The sequence below is a fragment of the Pan paniscus genome, chromosome 6 (genome assembly GCF_029289425.2).
Source record: "Pan paniscus chromosome 6, NHGRI_mPanPan1-v2.0_pri, whole genome shotgun sequence".
In the NCBI taxonomy this organism is placed as follows: domain Eukaryota; kingdom Metazoa; phylum Chordata; class Mammalia; order Primates; family Hominidae; genus Pan; species Pan paniscus.
Genome location: NC_073255.2, coordinates 91,835,979 through 91,861,377, shown reverse-complemented (window position 1 = coordinate 91,861,377; position 25,399 = coordinate 91,835,979). Strand labels below are relative to the sequence as shown.

General features: G+C 42.9%; 1 protein-coding gene across 1 annotated transcript in view; it reads right to left on the bottom strand.

Annotated features, from left to right (window-relative positions):
- TYW1B (tRNA-yW synthesizing protein 1 homolog B) overlaps nt 1–25,399 on the bottom strand; it is a 270,344-nt gene that overhangs the window by 130,778 nt on the left and 114,167 nt on the right. Inside the window, 1 exon segment of the mRNA XM_063605909.1 lies at nt 12,325–12,502. Coding sequence (XP_063461979.1) covers nt 12,325–12,502 — 178 coding nt within the window.

The window sequence follows — 25,399 nt, the reverse complement described above, 5'->3', positions numbered from 1 at the left end:
TCACTATGTTGCCCAGGCCAGTCTCAAACTCCTGGCCTCAAACAACCCTCCTGTCCCAGCCTCCCGAAGTGCTGGGATGACAGACATGAGCCACCATGCCTGGCTATTGTTTTAAATATCATTAGTGGCAACTCCGGAAATCAGATACCTCTCAACCCAGGTTTGTTTGGTTTGGTTGGTTACTTTGGTTTTGGGCATATTGTTGTTTTTTTTTTTTTTTTTTTTTGAGACGGAGTCTCGCTCTGTCGCCCAGGCTGGAGTGCCGTGGCGCGATCTCGGCTCACTGCAAGCTCCGCCTCCCGGGTTCACGCCATTCTCCTGCCTCAGCCTCCCGAGTAGCTGGGACTACAGGCGCCCGCTACCACGCCTGGCTAATTTTTTGTATTTTTTTTTTAGTAGAGACGGGGTTTCACCGGGGCATATTGTTTCATTCATTTCTTGGTTTTCTTTTTTGCTGTTTGTTGTGTTTATTTTTGCTGAAATAATCTGGTAAATTCGATATTCATTGTTGTGTTTAGCCACTGAAGTCTCTGTTTGGTTAGCTTAGTGGTCAGCTCATTAATGGACAGAGATATCCTTAAATGCTTCCAACTGGTAAGCCTCCCAGCGTTTGTCAAGGGGCTCTTGTTTTTGTTAGGGGATGCCTTCATCACCCAGACAGGCAGTTTGCAACTCTGCCTTGGTTTTCGCTGCCTGCTTACTCAGTAAGAACCAAGAGCACAGGGCCTTCTCAAGTCTTCTCTGGCATGCCCACAGCCCTGATCGTGTGAGTGGGGTTGGAGATTCCCAGGAATACGATGGAGCTTTTCAAAGTCCCCTATGACATCTCATGGCCCAGCTTTTCCTTTTCCATTTATTGGTGAGCTTCTTGTTTGCCCTAGCTGTTAATGCCACTTGAGGCAGCTTTGTGAAGCTAAACAATCGTCTATAATTGTTTAGGAGAAATATCCAAAGGCTTTTTGCACCAGACAAACTTGAGTCACTTCAAATAAACACAACCCCTGTGAGAGAAAGTTTCCAGGTTTGCCATACAAGTCATATATAATGACAATTTCCCAGGAATGAGACTTTGAAGGAGTTCCCACTCTGTTTTGCCCCCTCCCACAGCTGCCGGGCTGCTGGTTTTTACCGTGGTTGTGAGCTACTCGTTTTCTTTTTTATTTTCTTTTGAAAGGGAGTCTTGCTCTATCCCCCAGGCTGGGGTGGAATGGTGTGATTTCAGCTCACTGTAACCTCTGCCTCCTGGGTTCAGGCGATTCTCTTGCCTCAGCCTCCTGAGTAGCTGGGATTACAGGTGCCCGCCACCACACCTGGCTAATTTTTATATTTCAGTTGAGATGGGGTTTCACTATGTAGGTCAAGCTGGTCTTGAACTCCTGACCTCAAATGATCCGCCCGCCTCAGCCTCCCAAAGTGCTGGGATTACAGGCATGAGCCACTGCTCCCAGCCGAGATACTGGTTTTCAAGGTTAGGGAAAGTGAGAAAGGAATAGAACAAGTTAACATCACAAAGCTCTTTTTTCTTACTGAGATGCAACCATTTTTTCGTGAATATATGCTCCTCACATTGTTGCATGCCTTTGGTTAATTTCCACAGGTAAAAAAAAGTCGCTTGTGATCATTTTTGCCAGTATTCTCATTGTTTTCACAGAGAAACAAGATTTTTAAGGTCTGTGCTCTGCTATTTCTGCTGACATCCAACCCACATATTTTGTTTTCTTATCTATCATCATTCATCTATATATATATATATATATATTTTTTTTTTTTTTTTTTTTTTTTGAGATGGAGTCTCGCTCTTTCTCCCAGGCCAGAGTGCAGTGGCACTATCTCGGCTCACTGCAAGCTCTGCCTCCCGGGTTCACGCCATACTCCTGCCTCAGCCTCCCGAGTAGCTGGGACTACAGGCGCCCACCACTGCACCTGGCTAATTTTTTGTATTTTTAGTAGAGACAGGGTATCACCGTGTTAGCCAGGATAGTCTCGATCTCCTGACCTCGTGATCCGCCCGCCTCGGCCTCCCAAAGTGCTGGGATTACAGGCGTGAGCCACCGCACCTGGCTTATCAGTATATTTTCTATTTCCACTGTAACTTCTTTTTGACCCACAAGTAAATAAGAAGTGTGTTGCTTAAATTCCAGAATATTCTAATTATCTCTTGGTATTGGTTTCCAGTTTAATTCCATTGTGTTCAGATATCATGCTCTATACAATTTCGACCCTGTTTTGAAATGTCTATAATGTTCAGCAAATGGCCATTTGGTAATTTTTCTGTGAACAAGTTCTGTGCTCTTGAAAAGAATTTGTATTCAGACCAGACGCGGTGGCTCATGCCTGTAATCCCAGCACTTTGGGAGGCCAAGGCGGGCATATCAGCTGAGGTCAGGAGTTCGAGACCAGCCTGGCCAACATGGTGAAACCATGTTTCTCTCAGAAAATAAAAAAATTAGCTGGTGTGGTGGCGCGCACCGGTAGTCCTAGCTACTGGGGATGGTGAGGTGGGAGAATCACTTGAATTCGAAAGGCAGAGGCTGCAGTGAGCCAAGATCTCACCACTGCACTCCAGGCTGGGTGACAGGGTGAGACCCTGTCTCAAAAAAAAAAAAAAAGATAAGAAAAAGAAAAAAGAAAAAATCTGTATTCCAAAGTTTCTGGTTGGAATGCTCTATTTCTGTGATATAGGTTAAATTTGTTAATTCCATTGTTCAAATCTTCAATACTCCTACTAATTTTATCAGTTTGAGAGAAATCAGTTAAAAATCTACTACTGTTCCTCCCCCTTTGTAGTCTGTCATTCTTGAGACTATATTATTCAGTGTTAAAAATTTTGAGTTGTTATATGATTTTATGTTTCTGGTGGGCTTAACGTTTTATTATTCAGAAATGTCCATCTTGTCTGGGCGCAGTAGCTCATTCCTGTAATCCCAGCACTCTGGGAGGCCAAGGCAGGCAAATCACTTGAAGTCAGGCATTTGAGACCAGCCTGGCCAACATGGTGAAACCCTGTCTCTACTATAAATACAAAAATTAGCTGGGCATGGTGGTGCATGCCTGTAATCCCAGATACTCGGGAGGCTGAGGCACGAGAATTGCTTGAACCTGGGAGGTGGAGGTTGTAGTGAGCCCAGATCGCACCACTGCACTCCAGCATAGGAGACAGAATGAGATTCTATCTTAAAAAAAAAAAAAAAAAAAAAAAAAAAGTCCATTTTGGCCAGGCATGGTGGCTCCCACCTGTAATCCCAGCACTTTGGGAGGCCAGGGTGGGAGGATCACTTGAGCACAGGAGTTCAAGACCAGCCTGGCCAATATAATGGGACCCTGTCTCTGAAGAAAAAAAAAAAAAAAGTCAATCTTATCTCAAGTAATGGGTTTTGCCTTAAAGTATATTTTGACCAACATTACTTAGCCTGCCTTGCCAAAGGTGAAACTTCCGTGTTTCATGTCTTATCTCACATACTCGCAATGCCACCATAAGGTAGTCATTATTATTATTATGATTTTACAAATGAGGAAAGTGGGCACTGAAAAGTTATCCTCCAACGTCAGAAAGACACCAGGAGATCCAGTCAAGATTCAAACCTAGATCTTTTCTAGCCCAGAGCCCAAGCTTTTTGCCACCTCTCTGCACTTTCTCTCTCTCTCTTTAGCCCATCCAGACATGCATGTTTCAGAAAAATATTCCATGAATTCAAAGACAGGAGAGAAAATTAGATTTTAAACTTCATATGTTTAGTGCAAACAAGATAGGCCGGGGGGCGGGGAACTTCTATTGAAAGAATCAGGCCGTATTTACTTCTATTGAAAGAAACTTCTATTGAAAGGCTCAGGCAGTATTCAATCTTCATTTCATTGTAGCTGTTTTCTGGAACCATTTTGAGCTAACTCATACAAGAAAACTGCATGTTTATTAAACTTCACTCATCTCTTCAAACATATACTATGCACCTAATACGTAAAGAGACATCCAGTTTATAGAGGTTCTCTAAAAGATGGGGTGAATGTCTCAGCAAAAACTAGAGAAAAAACACAAAGCAAACAAAACAGAAATACAGAAGTAGCAGAGGAAAGAGAATAAAGTTCCTACATAGTTTCAATGAAAAGGTGTTCGAAAGTAAATGTACACAGGGATGAAATTTGGGAGCAGGAGGTGAGTCTGAGAAGTTAATCATGTCATAGTTAAATGCTGAACACAGCTCTGTCTTCTTATGATAAACCTGCTGGCAGCTAAAAAGCTTTAGATTTATAGTACTCACCAAAAAAGAGCTATGAGATTCTAAATGTAAATTTTAAAATAATGTAAAATAGATGATTATGATACATAACAGTTAACGTGGACTAAATATGAAGATAAGAGTTTGTGAGTCTACAAATGACTACAAATTTGACTCTGAACTCTGGCACACTCATGAAGTGGGAGATGCTGTTACAGGATTCAAATGTCCACAAGATCAGAACAAACCAGTTCTCTGAGGTTCCTCAGAGGGAAGAAGCTATTCAGTGTTGGGAAACATCCTCCTCAACAACTTCCTTGCCTTACAACACGATGCCATACAGAGATCTGCTTTTACAAGGTGTCGTCAGCATTACAGCGTGGAGCTATGTATAAGAAATGACTCCATGGAGTCTTCCATCGCAGCAATAACATCAGCTATGATGCACCTCTCTAGGACTGCAAAGCTGAATGCACAGATGGTACAGTGTTCTGGAACAAAGTTCTAAACTCACATGTCTACAGGGACCAGGAAATAATGTGAGTCAAGTAAGCCACTTTTAAAAGGGAAAAGAATTCTTTGTGTATCAAAATGTGGATTGCATATGAAACACACATGAATATTCTCTCCGGCCAGGCACAGTGGCTCACGCCTGTAATCCCAGCACTTTAGGAGGCCGAGGTGGGGAGATCACCTGAGGTCAGGAGTTTGATACCAGTCTGACCAACATGGAGAAACCCGTCTCTACTAAAAATACAAAATTAGCCAGGCGTGGTGGCAAATGCCTGTAATCCCAGCTACCTGGGAGACTGAGGCAGGAGAATCACTTGAACCCAGGAAGTGGAGGTTGTGGTGAGCCGAGATCGCACCATTGTACTCCAGCCTGGGTAACAAGAGCGAAACTCCTCCATCTCCAAAAAAAAAAAAAAAAGAATATTCTCTCCTCTCTCAAAAGTTCTTTGGGCACCAAAATGGAGACTGCATATGAAACACACAAGAATATTCTCTCCTTACTCAAAGTGATATGCTTTCTTCCATTTTTCTGGGACTATGTGGCTTCTCAGTCTACCTTTCATTATTTCACTTTTTTAGGAATGGTGACAGGAATTTCTCTGCTATAAGAAAATCAACCGTGCAATTCCTCTGACAAGTGGCAGATGACACTCAGCCTCAGGGCTGAAGAAACAGCAAGATGGGAGGAGTGTGGGAAACTGAAAACCACAGGGCTTCCTGGAAAAAATAACTACTCCTTGGCTCTTGACAACTTTTGCCAGATCATCTTTTCAAAGTCAAAAGTCCAGATTTTATGTAAAACCTCTTGGTTTTTCAATGTTGGCTCCAAAAAAAAGTGATAAACAGGCTGTAGGAAAAGCAAAACCTACTTCTTACCAACTGAGGGTTTGAGACCTCTGGGCTTAAGGAGAAAATGGATTGCATATCATCTGGGCTATTCACATAATTATAATCATCAACTGAGTTTCTGAAGAATACTGAGCCCCAGTAGGTTCAAGGTTATACTCCTTGACAAGTGTGGTCTGTTGTGCTGTATGTAGACTGTAAATGTGGCCATCGACTCCTCCTGTCCCAGTACCCAAGTGCCCCTGCCCTGTAGATCTGAGTGCCTTCTCATTGACTTGAAGCTCCGCTGTGTGACTTGCTTTGGTCCATGGGAAGTGAGCAAAGGTGATACAAGCAAAGGCTTGAAAGATGCTCGTGCATTGGGGCTTGCCCCCATCGCTGCTCTTTGAAACCCTGCCACCCTGTGATAAAGTGCAGCATAGCTGCTGGGGGATGAGAGGTCATGTGAATAGAGGCCCCTGGGCCCCAGCCCAGCCCATCATCAACCAGCAAAGTTGCCCAAGACCAAAAGACTTCCAGGCTGATCTGAAGAATTATGAGCTAAATAAATGATTGCTAGTTAGTTTGAGGTGGGTGGTTGCAGCAAAAGAGAACTGACACATACTAAAATATATCAGTACCTTCCTTTCAAGAAATGGTTTTTTTCTTGTCTAATCACCACCAGGCCTATTAACATGAAGTGTGTTACACATTCTTGTCACTTTTATTAACCTCTGTTTTGACAAAAGCATACAGCTACTCAGAGAGCAAAAGCTTTCTCATTTGCCTAAGGTGTTTGCTTCTACACAGCATCCACAACAAATACCTGGCTCTCCCAAAAGTCCTGGTGGACTACTCACTGTGAAAACTCCTCTAAGGGGCAGAACTGTCAGTAAAGAGTCTGATATAATTTGGCCCTGTCCCCACCCAAATCTCATGTTGAATTCGTAATCCTCAATGTTGGAGGAGGGGCCTGGTGGGAGATGGCTGGGTGATGGGGACTTCCCCCTTGCTGTTCTCGTGACAATGAGTAAGTTCTCACGAGATCTGGTTGTTTAAAAGTGTGCAACATTTCCCTTCCCCCTTCATTCTCTTCCTCCTGCTGTGTGAAGATGTGCCTGCTTTCCCCTTTGCCTTCCGCCATGATTTTAAGTTTCCTGAGGCCTCCCCTGCCATGCTTCCTCTACAACCTGCAGAACTGTGAGCCAATTAAACCTCTTTTCTTCACAAATTACCCAGTCTCAGTTAGTTCTTTATGGCAATGCGAGAACAGACTAATACACAGTTACATGCTTTGGAGCTGGAGGGAAGACTGAAACCCTTTTAGGGAAAGGTTTAGTACCCTGAAAAAGCCACTAGCCTGAATATAATACAGACTATTGACAAAGTCTAGATTCCCCTGAAAAGATACCAGAGTACAGGTGGTATTGCAGTTACTTAGAAAAAAAAATTCTAATTAAAAAACTAAAAAATAAATAAGCCACCCAACCACAAGAGAACATTATTACTTCCTAGTGTATGTGTAAGGTCAAAAGCCCCTCCCAGGTTTAAAATAAACCTATTGACTGTCAAGCTGCCCTTCTTGTTTCTCTCTTCTTTAATTCTTACAGTGTGCTCAAAGATGAAATGGCTGCAAGAGGCTCAGCAAATAGCTGAACTCGCTGACTTGCTGTATGAGCTGACTTGCTGTATAGAATTAGCATTATCAACATTAAAGGAAACTTCCAAAATACATGGCCTCTGTGTTCTATTAGTTAATCTACAGCCTTATTTTTCTGAAAGAAACTGAGACACCAGAGACAGCTGGTATTTTGATTCCTCCTATCCACAGAAATAAGTAAGATTATCTCCTCTTAGAAAACTTTTTCTTTCTGTTTTCTCTTGGGATATCAGGGTTGGCAGGGAGCGTCCTTAGTTTAATTCAGAGAGGCCTCAAGTCCTGAAAGAATTAGTTTAAAAGTAAAGGCTGTCTGAAGACTATCTTGTTTCACTACTCTATAGCCCAGAGTGTTTGAAACTTGTGGTTTCATGACACGTCATAATATCTAGCATGGCAATCCTAATCATTTTGTTTTTGAAATTTTTTCTAGATAATTCACATCTTTCACTGGAAAAATGTGGGGCTAGGAGGGTTGTCTTATACTTAGGACTTCCTAACATTTGGACACACATTATTCCCAAGCCAGGAGGACTGCTCTGTTTCAGAAAAAGGTAAGCTGAAAGACTATGTCCTCAACCCATGTCTACCAGACTTCCATTATCAGAAATTCTTCCCATATCCTAGCAGTAATCTGCAGATCTCAGACTTGCTTTTGTTCTTCTCTTTCTAGATAGGTATTTCAATGGATAACAAAGACGTGCCCACTTTTTGAGATCTAAATCTAGAATGGCTACTTTCTACATATTCTGTCTTGTTCCAGGGAAGGACATACCCTAAAAAATGCAACACAATTTGCCTGCTTATTCCCTGAAGCACAGCACCCTTCATATTAGGAGATTCAAGGATGCTTTAAAAATCCAAAAGCGTGGCCGAGCGTGGTGGCTCACTCCTGTAATCCCAGCACTTTGGGAGGCCAAGGCGGGCGGATCACGAGGTCAGGAGATTGAGACCATCCTGGCTAACACGGTGAAACCCCTGTCTCTACTAAAAATACAAAAAATTAGCTGGGGGTGCTGGTGGGTGCCTGTAGTCCCAGCTACTCGGGAGGCTGAGGCAGGAGAATCACTTGAACCCTGGAGGTGGAGCTTGTAGTGAGCCGAGATGGCGCCATTGCACTCTAGCCTGGGTGACAGAGCGAGACTTGGTCTCAAAAAAAAAAAAAAAAAAAAATTCCAAAAGCGTAACCTCTATTTCCTAAGGATTCCTTCTTTCTTGATGATTCCTGATAGAGTAAACCCATCCACTTTTTAAACTCTCATTTTCAGGATCGGAGAAATTTGCTAATCTTCCTATTAGCCCAATCCTGCCACCTTACTTCTTCCTTTTTGTCTCCCTCCTCATTTCCCAGTCAGGTTTAGTAAATGAAGAATTATTTCTTTGGAATCATATGCCATCCTATCTCATTTGTTTGTTGAAGATGGCAATCAAGGCTAGTACGAACATCTTGTCGTATTCCACGATCCCTCTGCAGGCCTGAGAAGACTCACCAGTAAGAGAGGGAAAGAGAGACTCGATAACATCTAACAAATGTGCCCGGCATTTTGCTGGACGTTTTCGGGTAAATATCTTATATCATACTCTATAATTTTCCTCAATCCATGATGGCATTCCCAGACAATTCCATTCATGATCACACAATGAATCATCTTCTCTGGTTATCATTTTGCAAAAAATTACTATATCCTACTACTAACAGATTCCATTCTTTTTGGGGATATATGCCTTTAATTTAAGACAGACTCCCTTTCTTTATGCATACACCCCAAACACCACTCTATCCCAATGTCCCCCACATCAGCCATGTGAAAATTCAGGAATTTAAAACCCAACTAAAGTTTAAAAACAGAAATGGCAACACTATGTAAAATAGACACATTGACTTTTAAAAAACATTTTAACTTCACCTTTTTATACAACTTCAAAAAGTAATAGCTTAGTTATCTTTATGACAATACACTGATTTTCATATTATTGCCTGGTAGCTAATAATTTTAATCAACTCTTCGACTTCCTATGACATTAAATTTCAGGCTGGGCTCGGTGGTTCACGCCTGTAATCCCAGCACTTTGGGAGGCCGAGGTGGGTGTATCACTTGAGGTCAGGAGTTTGAAACCAGCCTAACCAACATGGTGAAACCCTGTCTTTTAGCTGGTGTGGTGGCGTGCGCCTGTAGTCCCAGCTACTGGGGAGACTGAGGCAGGAGAATCGCTTGAATCTGGGAGGCAGAGGTTGCAGTGAGCCAAGATTGTGCCACTGCACTCCAGCCTGGGCGACAAAGCTAGACTTTGTCTCAAAAGTAAATAAATAAATATTTCAAGCTGACTCTGTGTGTGTGAATGTATGTGATCAATCTTTCTAGAAATAACCGTGGTCTTAATTTTTTGCAAATATTTTCACCTTTTTTCACATCTTTGACAGAGCAGGAGCACTGTCATCTCGGACAAACCCCGCCACTTTAAGTTCCACCTCCCTTTCTAGCTTCATGAATTTCAAGGAAATCACTTCCAACTACAAGCAGCCAGAAACAGCAGACAGTAAAACACAGATAAGACCCCTGGGGCACAGAGGGAGGTGAGGGAAAAGTCTCTTGGGTAACTGCCAAACTTCACCCTCATACACTGGGCCCCAGAAAAACAGTGGGCCTTAATAAGCACATTCCTTTCCGTTCAGGTGCACTAAGATAGGGAGGCTAAAAGCAGACTCGGGGCTATGCCTGCCGCGCAGAAAGATGTATGGGAACAGACACACACCTCTCCCTCCCAGATAAGCATAAGCACCACAAAGAGACACAGAAGCAGTACAGGCTTCTGATAAACTCTCCCGCCCTGAATCCTTGAAAACTCTTAGTCTGTAACAGAGTGTGGCTTCTGACCTAACTCAGTCAGAATTCCCTCCCAGGTTCAGAATAAACCTGTTAACTGTTCAGCAGCGCTTCGTGTTTCTCTCCTCTTTCTTTAATTCTTTTTTTTTTTTTTTTTTTTTTTTTTTCTCTGTAGCCCAGGCTGGAGTGCAGTGGCATGATCTTGGCTCACTCCAAGCTCCACCTCCCAGGTTCTCGCCATTCTCCTGCCTCAGCCTCCCGACTAGCTGGGACTACAGACAACTGCCACCATGCCTGGCTTATTATTATTATTATTATTATTATTATTATTATTTGTATTTTTAGTAGAGACGGGGTTTCACCATGTTAGCCAGGATGGTCTCAATCTCCTGACCTGGTGATCCACCTGTCTTGGCCTCCCAAAGTGCTGGGATTACAGGCGTGAGTCACTGCACCCTGCCCCTTTAATTCTTACAATCTTATACTTTATTGGCCAGTGTTTATGAAACAAACTTGAATTCAAAAAGATCTTTTTTTTTTTTTCCTATTTCCCCAATATTTCACTACCCATGTACTGAGCACCTTTAGTGCACCAGGCAAAAAATGCACCGAGATAAATAAGCAGAGGTCTTGACCTCAAGGAACTTGCAGTCTAATCGGGGAAAACACCAATACATAACAGATGAGTAAATGTAATAATACTTTTGGTGTTACAGTGTGTGCCTAGTCCCAGTATGACACAAAAACAGATCATTTCCCCAGAGGCCCCAGGAGATGCCTTTGATCATCCCTATAAGGAGAGCCCTCCCTTAAGTCATCCAACCCAACCTCATCATCCTACCACCTAAACCTGACCTTCCTTACAAGAGCCCTCTGCTGTTATGGGGCCCCATAATCCTAGCAATCAACATGGCTGGAACCCTCAGTGTAATTACCTAGTCCTCTTCTCCGCTAGCCTCTCAGAGCCATACAAGCAGTTTGACAATCATACCTAGCAATCCTTCAATAGCATCTTTTTTTTTTGAGTCAGAGTTTCACTCTTGTTGCCCAGGCTGGAGTGCAATGGTGCGATCTCGGCTCACTGAAACCTCCGCCTCCTGGGTTCAAGCGATTCTCCTGCCTCAGCCTCCCGAGTAGCTGGGATTACAGGCATGCACCATCATGCCCAGCTAATTTTGTATTTTTAGTAGAGATGGGGTTTCCCCATGTTGGTCAGGCTGGTCTGGAACTCTCAACCTCAGGTGATCCACCGGCCTCAGTCTCCCAAAGTGCTGGGATGACATGCATGAGCCACCGCGCCTGGCTTAACAGCATCTTTTTTAAGACTCCCTCATTCACATTGACTTGCTTCCACCCTTATAACTCTGACCTAAGCAAACATCATAATCTCCTATCTAGGTTCCTGCTGCTTCTTGTCTCCCCAATTGCATACCATGCCAGCAGACTGCTCTGCAGGAAGCAAGATCTTTCCAAAGGACCGCATTTGAAGTCCTAGACCATCTAATCCCAACCTTTCTAACTTGACTTCCACCTGCCACTCTCACACATTCTGTGGTCTAAATAAACTACACTTACATAATGGTTATCACAAATACCCCAACTCCACGTCTTTCTCAGGAAGTTCCTTATTAACAACAATATAGTTTCCAACCTTCTCAAGTACCAATCCCAGACATAAAGATAAAAATTAGGCCAGGCACAGTGGCTCACACCTGTAATGCCAGCACCTTCAGAGGCTGAGGCGGGAGGATCTCTTGAGGTCAGGAGTTCAAGACCAGTTTGGCCAACATGGTGAAAGCCCATCTCTATTAAAAAATAAAATTAAAAAATTAGCTGGGCATGGTGCCAGGCGCCTGTAGACCCACCTACTCAGGAGGCTGAGACAGGAGAATCACTTGAACCTGGGAGGCGGAGGTAGCAGTGAGCCATGATCACGCCACTGCACTCAAGCCGGGGAGACAGAGTGAGACTCCGACTCAAAAAAAAAAAAAAAAATTAAACGACAGCTTCTCTGGTAAGTTTTACCCTGCCTCTCCCATTTGGAAAAAAAAAATTCATTGTCTTTTGAATTCCCCTAGCGACGTATCTGTGCCTCTAGTCTTTTTACTAATGTTGTTGTGCCTAATAGAACAGATTTTGAAGAGCAGGACCATCTTCACCTCCCAAAGCCCAACATTTGTATGTAGTAAGTAATCAATAAATCCTATTTGATTGCATTAATGCCTATTAGTTTTACTTTGCAGTGAAACATAGATTCAAGCAGCATCTCTCCATAGGCTGGAGAACTCACCTGATTTCCGCAGGAAATTGTGCATTTGTGACCAGGAAGCTGGAGATTTTACACTAGTGGAATAGCTTCAAAAACCTGTTGATCTCTGGGTACATTATTGGTTCTCCCACGAGGGACAATGCACAGTGCTTTACCATCATTCCTTCTTCAAAGCGTTCTGCTTTGATGCCCGGTACTCCTGGAGAATACAGTGAGAAGGACCCAGCTACATAAGGTACAGATAGAGGATGTCACGTTTTTCTTAATGATGCTTTGATTTTATAGAGCAAATTCATTTTTGATACCAAAGAATACAAAACAAAGGCTAAAGGGCAGGGCAGGACTAGAATTATTAAATCAGAAAAATCAGTCAGTAACCTCATTCTTAGTTTTGGTACCAGTTAAACTACATCAATACAAGCAGGCAAAACTAGCTTTGTTAGCTAATTATTTGGAATGCAGAATAAGTCCGTTTGCATAATTTGCTTAGCTTTGCATTCTTTCATGTTGATCTAAGAAAATGAAGTCAGTATATCTGCATAAGAACAAGCTTCTTCTAGACCAATCATTCCTCAAGTATCCTGAACTGGGAAAGTAAATGTAGTTGGTCCAAAGCTGTATAGGAGAGAAAAAGAAGAGACCTAATCGTTCTTATCTTTGGCTTCATACTGGAATACTTCATAATTCATACTTCATACTGGAATCACCTGAGGAGCTGCAAAAAATACTTCTACAGGCCAGGTGCAGTAGCTCACACCTGTAATCCCAGCACTTTGGGAGGCCAAGGCAGGAGGATTGCTTGAGCCAAGGAGTTCAAAACTAGCCTGGGCAATATAGTGAGACCTTGCCACTACTAAAAATTAAAAAAAAAAAAAATAGCTGGGCATGGTGGCACATGTCTGTGGTCCCAACTACTTGGGAGGCTGAGGTGGGAAGATCACTTGAGTCTGGGAGATTGAGGCTGCAGTGAACCACTATCATGCCACTGCACTCCAGCCTGGATGACAGAGCAAGGCCTGTCTCAAAAAAAAAAAAATAGGCTGGGCGCAGTGGCTCACACCTGTAATCCCAGCACTTTGGGAGGCCAAGGTGGGCAGATCACTTGAGGTCAGGAGTTCAACACCAGCCTGGCAACATGGTGAAACCCTGTCTCTACTAAAAATGCAAAAATTAGCTGGGCGTGGTGGCGGATGCCAGTAATCCCAGCTACTCGGGAGGCTGAGGCAGGAGAAATCGCTTGAACCCAGGAGGCACAGATTGCAGTGAGAGGAGACGGTGCCACCGCACTCCAGCCTGGGCAACAGAGTGAGACTCCGTCTCCAAAAAAAAAAAAAAATACTGCCACCTAGGTCCACCTCTAAAGAGTCTGTTTCATCAGAGTGGGTGCAAGGCTGGGCAATAAGTTTTGTTAAAGCTTCTCAGATGGTTGTTACGTATAGCCAAGGCTAAAAGCCACTGCATGAAACCAGAGGGGCCCAACCTGTCTGCACATTGGAATCACCTTGGAATCTTAAAATTCCCACAATCCAGGCCACAGCTCAGATCAACTAAACGCCAATCTCTGGCGGAGGGGTGCAGGCAATTCGCGGTTTCTGAAGCCCTCCAGGTGATTCCAATGTGTAGACAAGTTTAGTAGCCACTAGCACACACCACTCGTTCTGAATCCTAGCTGGACACTGGAATTACCCAAAAAACATTTAAGAATCCCAATGTCCAGCCCATATCCCAAACATATTAAATCACGGTCTCTGGGGAGGGGCCTCGTGCATCAGGATTTCTAAAGGGCTCTCCGTGTGATTCCAGCATGCAGCTTGGTTTGTCAGGTACTCCTCTTGACTCAATGTAGAAGGCATTAAGAGATATGCTGTCCTAAAAGTCCTTCAGTCTAACAGAGAATGTGAAAGACTCGGAAAGAGTGTAAACAGGCAAAAATATGTATCCTAAGAACACATGAACACATAGAGGGGAATGACACACACTGGGGCCTATCAGAGGGTGGAGGGTGGGAGAAGGGAGAGGATCAGGAAAAACAACTAATGGGTACTGGGCTTAATACCTGGGTGATGAAATAATCTGTACAACAAACCCCCATGACACAAGTTTACCTATGTAACAAACCTGCACTTGTACCCCTGAACTTGAGTTAAAAAAAAAAAACAAAGAAAAAGTATATATCACCTTGACTCCTGATAGTTCTAAATCAATGATTTCTAGGTTCCTTTTGAAGAATATATTCTCTCTGCAGGACAGGGGTTCCTCATGGAGCTTGGGCCTAGGGGAGAAGCGTGTTCATGTGTCTTCTCCGACTCCTATTGGACATCTTTGTTTTGTTTGTTTGTTTGTTTGTTTTTGAGATGGAGTTGCGCTCCATCACCCAGGCTGGATTGCAGTGGCACAATCTCAGCTCACTGCAAGCTCCACCTCCTCAGTTCAAGCCATTCTCCTGCCTCAGCCTCCCGAGTAGCTGGGACTACACCGGGCTGGTGCCCACCACCATGCCCGGCTAATTTTTTGTATTTTTAGTAGAGATGGGGTTTCACCACGTTGGCCAGGATGGTCTCGATCTCCTGACCTCATGATCTGCCCGCCTTGGCCTCCCAAAGTGCTGGGATTACAGGCGTGAGCCACCATGCCCAGCCATTATTGGCCATCTTTGAAACATAACTTTCTTAGCTGTGAATGGTAAGTACCTTGAAGAATTTTTGTTGGGATTAAATGAGATAATGCATGTAAAGGCCTTAGCGGAGTGTCTGGCACACAAGAAACGTTCATTAACAATTTGCTATTACCACCTTTATCCTAGTTTATGAAACTGATTCAATCCCAGTCACTGTCACCTTAACAACAGTAACAAAGAACGTGGGCGAAATAAAGTTAAATTTCACTGCTCAGTTGTGCCTCAGTTTTCAGAAAGTGATTTTATTTTAGACACACTCTTCCGCCAGACCCTGATTGACTTCAGTAGGGATAGCACCATGTGTGAGGGGCTGGCAAAGAGATTCAGAGCCAGTGAACGAGACTTAGGGGCTGTGGCTGTTGTTGTTGTTGTTGTTGTTGTTGTTGTTGTTGTTACAGAGTCTCGCCCTGTTGCCCAGGCAGGAGTGCAATGGCGTGATCTCAGCTCACTGCAACCTCTGCCTCCCGGGTTCAAGCAATTCTCCTGCCTCAGCCTCCTCAGTATCTGGGACTACAGGCGCACACCACCATGTCTGGCTAATTTTTTTTTTTTTTTTTTTTGTATTTTTAGTAGAGATGGGGTTTCACTACGTTGGCCTGCCTCAGCCTCCCAAAGTGCTGGGATTACAGGCGTGAGCCACCATGCCCAGCCAAGACATAGGGTTTATTGAAGGGACTCACAAACTCACAAACAGGGCAGTCCAGTGGCAGTAGGCTGGGCAGGAGAACCACAGTTGCTTGTAAAAAGCATGCAGTTCGGCTGGGCACGGCAGCTCATGCCTGTAATCCCAGCACTTAGTGAGGCCGAGATGGGTGCATCAATTGAGGTCAGGAGTTCAAGACCAGCTCGGCCAACAAGGCAAAACCTCATCTCTACTAAAAATACAAAAATTAGCCAGGCGTGGTGGTGCATGTTTGTAGGCCCAGCTACTCGGGAGGCTGAGGCAGAAGAATCACTTGAACCCGGGAGGCGGAGGTTGCAGTGAGCTGAGACTGCGCCACTGCACTCTAGCCTGGGCAACAGGGCAAGACCCTGTCTGGAAAAAAAAAAAATCATGCAGTTTATACAGCATTTTCACTTAGTACCCCCCCACCAGCAATCTCCACCAGGCACCACTTTATTTAACCCAAAACAACGGGCCTTGATTCCCTGTACAACCTGCATTCCACAGGAAGCGCTAGGGATTCAGATGTTCCTCATAGATAGAGAATGATCTGTCCAAAATAAAGCCTTCACAGAAAAAAACAAAGAGAATGAATCCCCGGGTTGGCCACTCCTGGATCTCCTAGTTCAGAGCTCAGAACACACATTCTTCTTAGAACATATGTCATTCTCTGGGTATGTTTAAGTTAAGGTATTGGTGTCAGCTGTGCTTGACACACACACACACACACACACACACACTCTAATTCTCTCTCTCTCTTCCTCCCACACCTTAGAAATACGAAAGTGTAAGTTGCGTGAAAAAAAACACTCAGCATTACTAATAATCATTTGCAGAGAAATGCAAATTAAAATTACAATGGGATATCATCTTATACGAGTCAGAATGGCTATTATTAAAGCAAAACAACAGAATTGGCGTGGATTACACACTGTTGGTGGGGATGTAAATTAGTTCAACCTCTATAGAGAGATTTCTCAAAGAACTAAAAATAGAACTACCATCCAACCTAGCAATCCCATTACCGGGTATCTAACCAAAGGAAAAGAAATCATTATATTAAAAAAAACCTGTACCCACTCGTATGTTCATCGCAGCACTATTCACAATAGCTAAAAGTCATGAAACCATGACCTAAGTGTCCATCAATGGTTGACTGGATAAAGAAAATATGGTACATATGCACCATGGAATACTATGCAGCCATAAAAACGAACAAAATCATGTCCTTTACAGGAACATGGATGAAGCTGGAGGCCATCATCCTAGGTGAACTAAAAAACACAACATCAAATATCACACGTTCTCACTTTTAAGTGGGAACTAACCAATGGGTACACATGGACCTAAAGATGGAAATAATAGAGACTAGAGACTCCAAAAGAGGATGGGACGGGGTGAGAGTTGAAAAATTGCCTATCAGGTACAATGTTCACTATTTGAGTAATGGGTATGCAAGAAGCCTAATTCCCACGGTACACAATACACCGATGTAAATAACATGCACATGTACCCCTAATACAAAATAATAAATAAAATAAAACACAAAGTGCAAGTAAATCCCCAAGAGATCAAAGCAACAGAGTACAGACCAAAATGAGAACAATCTAAGCATGACAGGTGATGTCTTCTTTTATGACTATGTAACTGCAATTGTAAGAATGCATTTCGTGTCAGTATTTTTGGATGGATAATTTTTTAGGTTATTGAAATCTAAGATCTTAACTCAAGTAAAACAAGGTTTTTAAATAAAATTTGATCCTTAAGCTCATTCTATGTTGCCAAGACAACTCAGCATTAAGCATAACATTTGCTTTTCAAAAAGCATATCATTAACTATAATCCCCACCATGAGCAGCTGAGTAGAAAGGCAGGTTGAACCTGAACTCCAAAACCAACCTAAAACTCAGAAAGTGGAAGGAGCATCGGCTAGGCCCTGGCCACTGGGATTCAGATGCACCGGGTTCACACTCTAGCTCCACCGCGAAGGTAGTTTTATATCCTTGGTCAAGCCTCTCTCACCCTCTCCAAGCCCATTCCCTGATCTTTAAAATGGAGATTTTACACACACACATACAGCTATTATAACAATTAAATGAAATAAGCTACATGAAATACTTAATGAGGTGCCAGGCCCAGCACATACACATTCAAAACGTGCTAGCTGCAAATGTTTTTATTTTGTGAACTGAAAAATAAATTCAATTATTATTATTTATTTTTTTTAGACAAGGTCTGCCTCTGTCACCCAGGCTGGAGTGCAGTGATGTGATCAAGCTGACTGCAGCCTCAATCTCCTGGGCTCAGGTGACCCTCCCACCTCTGCCTCCTCAGGTGCTAGGACCACAGGCATATGCCACCACACTTGGCTAATTTTTTTAAAATTTTTGGTAAAGACGAAGTTTTGGGCCGGGCGTGGTGGCTCACGCCTGTAATCTCAGCACTTTGGGAGGCTGAGGCGGGTGGATCATGAGGTTAGGGGTTCGAGACCAGCCTGACCAACATGGTGAAACCCCATCTCTTCCAAAAATATAAAAACATTAGACGGGCATGGTGGCAGGTGCCTGTAATCCCAGCTATTCGGGAGGCTGAGCCAGGAGAATTGCTTGAACCCAGGAGGCGGAGGTTGCAGTGAGCCGAGATCTCACCACTGCACTCCAGCCTTGGCAGCAGGGTGAGATTCCGTCTCAAAAAAAAAAAAAAAAAAAAAAAAGAAGGTGATAGGCACGTGGAGAAGAAAAGAAAGAGCAGGGCAATGAAGATGTGGCGTGCCAAGAGGAAAAAGAGGCAGGCTGACCTGTCAATCAGGCTGGTCAGGATAAGTCTTGCTGAAAAGGGGAGTGTAGCTGGAGGAGGTGAGGGAGTAGGCCAAGAGGGCAAAGACGGAAAAGCATTCCAGTCGGAGGAAAGACCCCAAGGTGGGAGCCTGCCTGATTATGTCTAGGGAACCTGAGTCACATGGGTAGCCAATGCAGGATTTTGAGAAGAGGGTGGCATAAACTAATTTTTGTTTTAAGTAGATCACATCGGGTTCTCCGTTGAGAACAGAGGGGCAAGGAGAGAGGGTAATCTGCCGACAGACTATAATATAATACAAAAAGGAAATGGTGGCTTGGACCAAGGTGGTGACACTGGAGGTGGCACGATAGTGGAGGTGGCAAAGTCAGTCAGCTGGCTCTACTTTCAAGGTATCATCAAGAGGGATTTTCAAATGGATTGGATGTAGGCTATGAGAGAGCGAGAGGGCTCAATGATTTCTACAAAGTGTTTGGCTCCAGCAACATGGCTGCCATCAACTCAGACAAAGCAAGCATTGGGGCTAACAGGACAGGGAGGAGGACCACGGACTGAGTCCTACAGCACTCACAGTTCTGGGGAGAGGAAGAGGGATCAACAAAGGGTACCACCACAGAGCAGCCAGGGAGGACAGGAGGAAACCTAGAAGCAAAGACACCAAAGCCATCCTTTCCAGAAAGCTACAAATAAAAATATCATAATCATATTCCCCCATTTAGACAATCACAAAAACAAACAAAATACAAGACAAAAAAAATTCTTGATGATCAACTTTTTAAAGTAATGGATTCTTAGATTTTAAAGTTATCCTGATTCTCTCACAAGTAAGATATTGAGAAGCTTATGTAAAACCTTGGTTCTCTCCTTCATAAGAGCATGTTTCTATTTCTTGCTCTCTGCCAGAGTCTGTTACACTGGTCCTCCCAAAAACAAAGCCTCAAGGACTCCACTTCATGTCTTCTTGCACTGGCCTCAAGGAAATATGACAGAAATTGAAACAGCCTCTAAATTTCTTTTTTATTATTATTATACTTTAAGTTCTAGGGTACATGTGAGCAATGTGCAGGTTTGTTACATATGTAAACATGTGCCATGTTGGCGTGCTGCACCCGTTAACTCGTCATTCACGTTAGGTATATCTCCTAATGCTATCCCTCCCCCCTCCCCCCAACCCATGACAGGCCCTGGTGTGTGATGTTCCCCTTCTTATGTCTAAGTGTCCTCATTGTTCAATTCCCACCTATGAGTAAGAACATGCGGTGTTTGGTTTTCTGTCCTTGCGATAGTTTGCTCAGAATGATGGTTTCCAGCTTCATCCATGTCCCTTAAAAAAACATGAATTCATCCTTTTTTATGGCTGCATAGTATTCCATGGTGTATATGTGCCACATTTTCTTAATCCAGTCTATCATTGATGGACATTTGGGTTGGTTCCAAGTCTTTGCTATTGTGAATAGTGCTGCAATAAACATACGTGTCCATGTGTCTTTATAACAGCATGATTTATAATCCTTTGGGTATACACCCAGTAATGGGATGGCTGGGTCAAATGGTATTTCTAGTTCTAGATCCTTGAGGAATCGCCACACTGTCTTCCACAATGGTTGAACTAGTTTACAGTCCCATCAACAGTGTAAAAGTGTTCCTATTTCTCCACATCCTCTCCAGCACCTGTTGTTTCCTGACTTTTTAATGATCACCATTCCAACTGGTGTGAGATGGTATCTTATTGTGGTTTTGATTTGCATTTCTCTGGTAATAGCCTCTAAATTTCTAATGGAAAGGATTCCTGGAGAAGAAAGAAAGAGTCCACATGAGACACAGGACATTTCAACAGCAAATCGATAGTGCTGTTTCCCATTATCTCACACTCACACACACACACACATGCACACACACACACGCACACACACACAGGCACACATACACGCACATGCACACACACGATCTGTTCTCTTCATGGTGCCCAAATCTTAACCCTTTCACAACTAAACTCTGCTTTGTTATTCTAATTCTTTGGGTTTTTTGGTTAAGCAAGTTTTCTGACATTTTTCTTATTCTGAACACCTTTCTGATCTTGGATAATCACAATTACAGTCAGCAGAGTAACTAACAAGCGGACTTCATCTCATTGAAAGATGACAAAGCCAGAACTTAAGATCCTAAAATTTTCATTCTAATGTCATAGCGATAAACCAAATAACACACAAATAAACATGATGTAATGCTCAGTATATTCCTATTTCTAAAGTTTGGGCCGATCAGAAATAAAACATTCTCTTCTTTCTTCTCATAACAATGCAGTTCCGGGCCAAAAATCTTCCCAACAACCTGTCCTGACTAAAAGTCATAAATAATACCTGTTTGATATAGATACTCCACTTGAGGTTTTTCATAAATTAGTTTCTGAAAACAATTAACAGGTGGTGTTCTCTTCCCCACCTTCACATTTTCTTTATGATGTGTATGTTAGCACACCTAGCTTGTGAAAACCATCTGTTGGAGATCTTTTATTTCTTGCAGTACTTTGCTTCTAGCCTAAAGTATAGATAAAAACACCTAGCAATAAATGATGTCTTTTTCATCTTTGCAGCTTTAGTACCGAGGACGTTCCTGACAAAGACGGTGCAATCACTTGATGTTTGCTGAACGGGTGGAAAACTGAGCTAAAGAAACCTCAGCCCCATTTTCTGGGAACTATTTCTCCCTGCCATGGTAGTACTTAGAAGGGGGCAGGCAGCATTTTGAATAGACGCTGAGTGGCACTGAAATTCTGACCCACTTTTAATCAATGCAAAGTTAATTTTGTATGTATATAAAAGGAAAGCTAATAAAGGTCAGGAAAAGAAAGATATTTTTATAACTCAGTGAAATAACTGAAAAGACAATGATTGCCCTCAGAATTAAGAACACAAAAGACAAGCATTGAAAACATCAGGAATTATCTTCCAAAGCTGCTCAGGACTGGCCACTTAGCTCCAGTTGGGGAACTCAGACAATAAGCAACAATCCCCACAGCCAGTTCCACCTTTCACACAACTGAACCAGACCCAGGACAGACGGCAGGCGTTCTTTGTCATGGGGTGGGAACTCACACTAGAAAGCAAAGGACTCTCCAAGCCAGAGTGAGGTAAATAATTAATGAGCATTCCTGTCTCAAGGCCACGCCTTCCACCTGCAGCGGAGTCTTCCGCACCCAGCGCTTCGACCTTTACCAGCAGGCCTCCCCACCAGATGCCCTGCACTGGATACCTAAGCCTTGGGAATGGACAGGGCCGCCACCTCGAGAAGGGCCCTCCCAAAAGGCAGAGGAGCCTGGGTCCCGAGGGGACAAGGAGCCTGGTTTGCCCCCACCCCACTGAGGGAGTTCCTCTTGCCCCCTATCCCCAGGGCTTGTATATAGATTATAAATATATAAGGGGGAAAGGGGTGGCGAGGGAGGGGTTGTGGGGCTGGGGCCTCACTTCCCCTCCTTCCCTTTCCCCTGGTCCCCTGTCCCTGGGGCTATTTGTTAAAAAAGAGTAATAAAAGGATTTAAAAAAAAATAATAATTAATGAGCTAAGAGTGGACTTCCAAAAAGAGGCCAAAGTGGAGATACCAGGAATATCACAAACTACGAAGGAAATGCCTTCAAGCCTTTGAAATTGACTATAATTGCCATTTATACAAGAAATCTGTTCGTAAGCATTTCTGTTTAAGCCTGAAATTTCTATTCCCATAGATACAATATTATTAAAATGAAAATTAAGGCCAGGTGCAGTGGTTCACACCTATAATCCCAGCACTTTGGGAGACTGAGGCTGAAGGATTGCTTGAGCCCAGGAGTTCGAGATCAGACTGGGCAACGTAGTGAGACCCCCATATCTACAAAAATGTTTTTTAAAATATTAGCTGAGTTTGGTAGCATGTGCCTGTAATCCCAGATATTTGAGAGGCTGAGACAGGAGGACCGCTTGAGCCCAGGAGGTTGAGGCTGCAGTGAGCTATGATCATGCCATTGCATTCCAGCCTGGGCAACAGAACAAGACCCTATCCCTTTATGGTCTTTTTCAGTTGAAATTACTTGCTGCCAAGAGAACAGAAAATATAATCAATATTCTGAAGTACTAAAATTCTATAATGCTGTCAAAGTTATCATTTTAAAAGAAATCACATAACATTTTTTTCTTTGAAGTGTTACAGACTACCACCAGTTTTCCAGAAGGGCTCTGGATTCTTACAAATTATGCACTTTACCCTTTACTAATTAGGGTTTTTTTTTTCTTTTCTATTATCATAATTTTACAGCAAGATTTACTATGACTATTATAGCAATAAGATGGATTTTCAAAAATAATGGCTTGTTTAACCTAACTTAGAACACAGAAAAAAGCATTAAACAAATAGTCACCAGGGCTCCAAAATTACAAATTAAGGGATCTCTCATTCATTGTGAAAATGTAAAACAAATGAGAGCCAGGCACGGTGGCTCATGCCTGTAATCCCAGTACTTTGAGAGGCCCAGGCAGAAGGATCATTTGAGCCCAGGAGTTCAAGACCAGCCTGGGCAATATAGGGAGAACCCATCTCTATTAAAAATTTTTAAATTAGCTGAAGCGCGGTAGCATGCATCTGTAGTTCCGGCTACTTGGAAGGCTGAGGTGGGAGGATCACTTGAGCCCAGGAGGCAGAGGTTGCAGTGAGCCAAGATCGTGCCACTGCACTCCAGCCTGGGCAACAGAGTGAGACCCTGTCTCCAAGCAAATAAATAAAGTAAAATAAAATAAAAATAAAACAAATGAGGCTCCCTTATGCCTACGTGCTGACCCGTCTACACCCTCCACACCTTCAAACATGCACCTGTTTTCTACTAGCTTCAAGAAAAACTGCTTTGCTAACCTGAAGAGCATCAATGCACAAATATCAACCAGTTCCACTCTGAAAACCCTTCCAACAAATTTGTTGCTGATTAAATACACTGATGTTTTCCTGACATGGTAACATGTTATCAAGTCAATCCATTCAGATATGAAAAAAAAATCCATTGTAGGAATTACCAGGGTAAAACAGATACTGTATAAATACCATTTTTAAGAATGAAATTGGTGGCAGTTGCTGAATTTCTGGGGATCATTCCTTCTGTCTTATGCATTCTAATGCCTACTCAGGATTCATGCATCCATAGACGTGCTCTATTCTTTCTCTCTGCTATCCTGCATCCTATCATCACTCAAGAGAATCTAAATTTTAAAACTCTTTTGTTTTCCTCACATCGTAAGAACCCATAGACAAACCATTTGAGATGCCTGCTGATTAACGTTAAGCCTAAGGTCACTACTGGACACCCCTTTCTGCACAGGACAGGACCCTCAACAGGCCCAGCAGACAATGAAAAACACGTGCTCACGGAACTCACCTAACACATTTTATTAACATCAACAAAGTCTACCTCATGGTTTATTCATTACATATTTCCATCTAAAGTGCATTTGCAAAAACGCTCCTGTCAGAAAAATTACTATCCAAACTCAGATCATCATTCTGTAGGAAGGACATCCCAGCATAAAGAAATGAAGGTGTCTATTCTTCAGGGCAGAGCTGATTCCTCCTCACACAAACTGCCCGAGACACAGTTCATTCAGGGAGACTCCAGGATGTCCAGGAAACACACATCCTCAGTCATCGTCCCATTAGCTCCTTAAGCACTAACTCAAAAATCAACTTCACATAAAAATAAAAGTACTGGCATTTCCTGCTTCTGATATTACTATCTGTGATGGTTAATTTTATGTGTCAACCTGTCTGGGTCACGGCGTCCAGATATTTGTTCAGCCATTATTCTGGATGTTTCTGTGGAGGTGTTTTGGATGAGATTAACATTTAAATTGCTGGGCTTTCAGTAAAGTAGATTGCCCGTCATAATGTGGATGGACCTCATCCAATCATTTGAAGGCTTTAATATAAAAAGATTGACCTGTTCCAAGCAAGAAGGAATTCTGCCAGGAGAATGCCTTTGAACTTGAACTCCCACTCTTCCCTGAGTCTCCAACCTGCCAGTCAACTCAAGAGATGTTGAACTCACCAAGCCTCCACAAATACATGAGCCAACTCCTAAAAATGAACAAATGAATCTCAATCTCAGTCTCTCTGTCTCTCTCTCTCTCTCCCCTCACACACGCACACACATACACATACACATCACACGTACATACACACACACCCATTGGTTCTGTTTTTCTGGAGAACCCTAACACACTCTCCAAAGGAAAATACGACTTTGCCTTGAAATTAAAAAGACACATAGCTTACTTGAAGATCAACAATCAATTATTAACTAAACCAACAATGAGTCTAGGAAAAGCCAGTCAAATTCCAGATGTGGAGCTTACTAGTTCTTTACCAACAGTTTCATTTAATTTTCCAAAACACTGGTAAGAGACACTGCTTTATCCAAGTATAAGAATGTAATTTGTACCCCTACCTCCCACCATCGAAAAATGCTTGAAACTAAAAATCAAGATGAGAAATTAAAATAATCATTAGCATCTTTGTAAATGTACAAAAAAAAGTCAGCCTACCTACAGATATACACAAATATGTACAGGTCAACTTTCCCTAGAAAATTCATAAAGAATAAAAGTATAATTATTGACTAATTTTTTTTTTTTTTGAGATGGAGTCTCACTTTGTCACCCAGGCTGGAGTCCAGTGGCGTGTGAACTCAGCTCACTGCAACCTCTGCCTCCCGGGTTCAAGCAATTCTCCTGCCTCAGCCCCCCGAGTAGCTGGGATTAAAAGGCACACACCACCATGCCTGGCTAATTTTTGTATTTTTAGTAGAGATGGGGTTTCACCATGTTGGCCAGGCTGGTCTCAAACTCCTGACCTCAGGTGATCCGCCTACCTCAGCCTCTCAAAGTCCTGGGATTACAAGCGTGAGGCACCGTGCCGAGCCTACTGAATAATTATCTTTTATAAA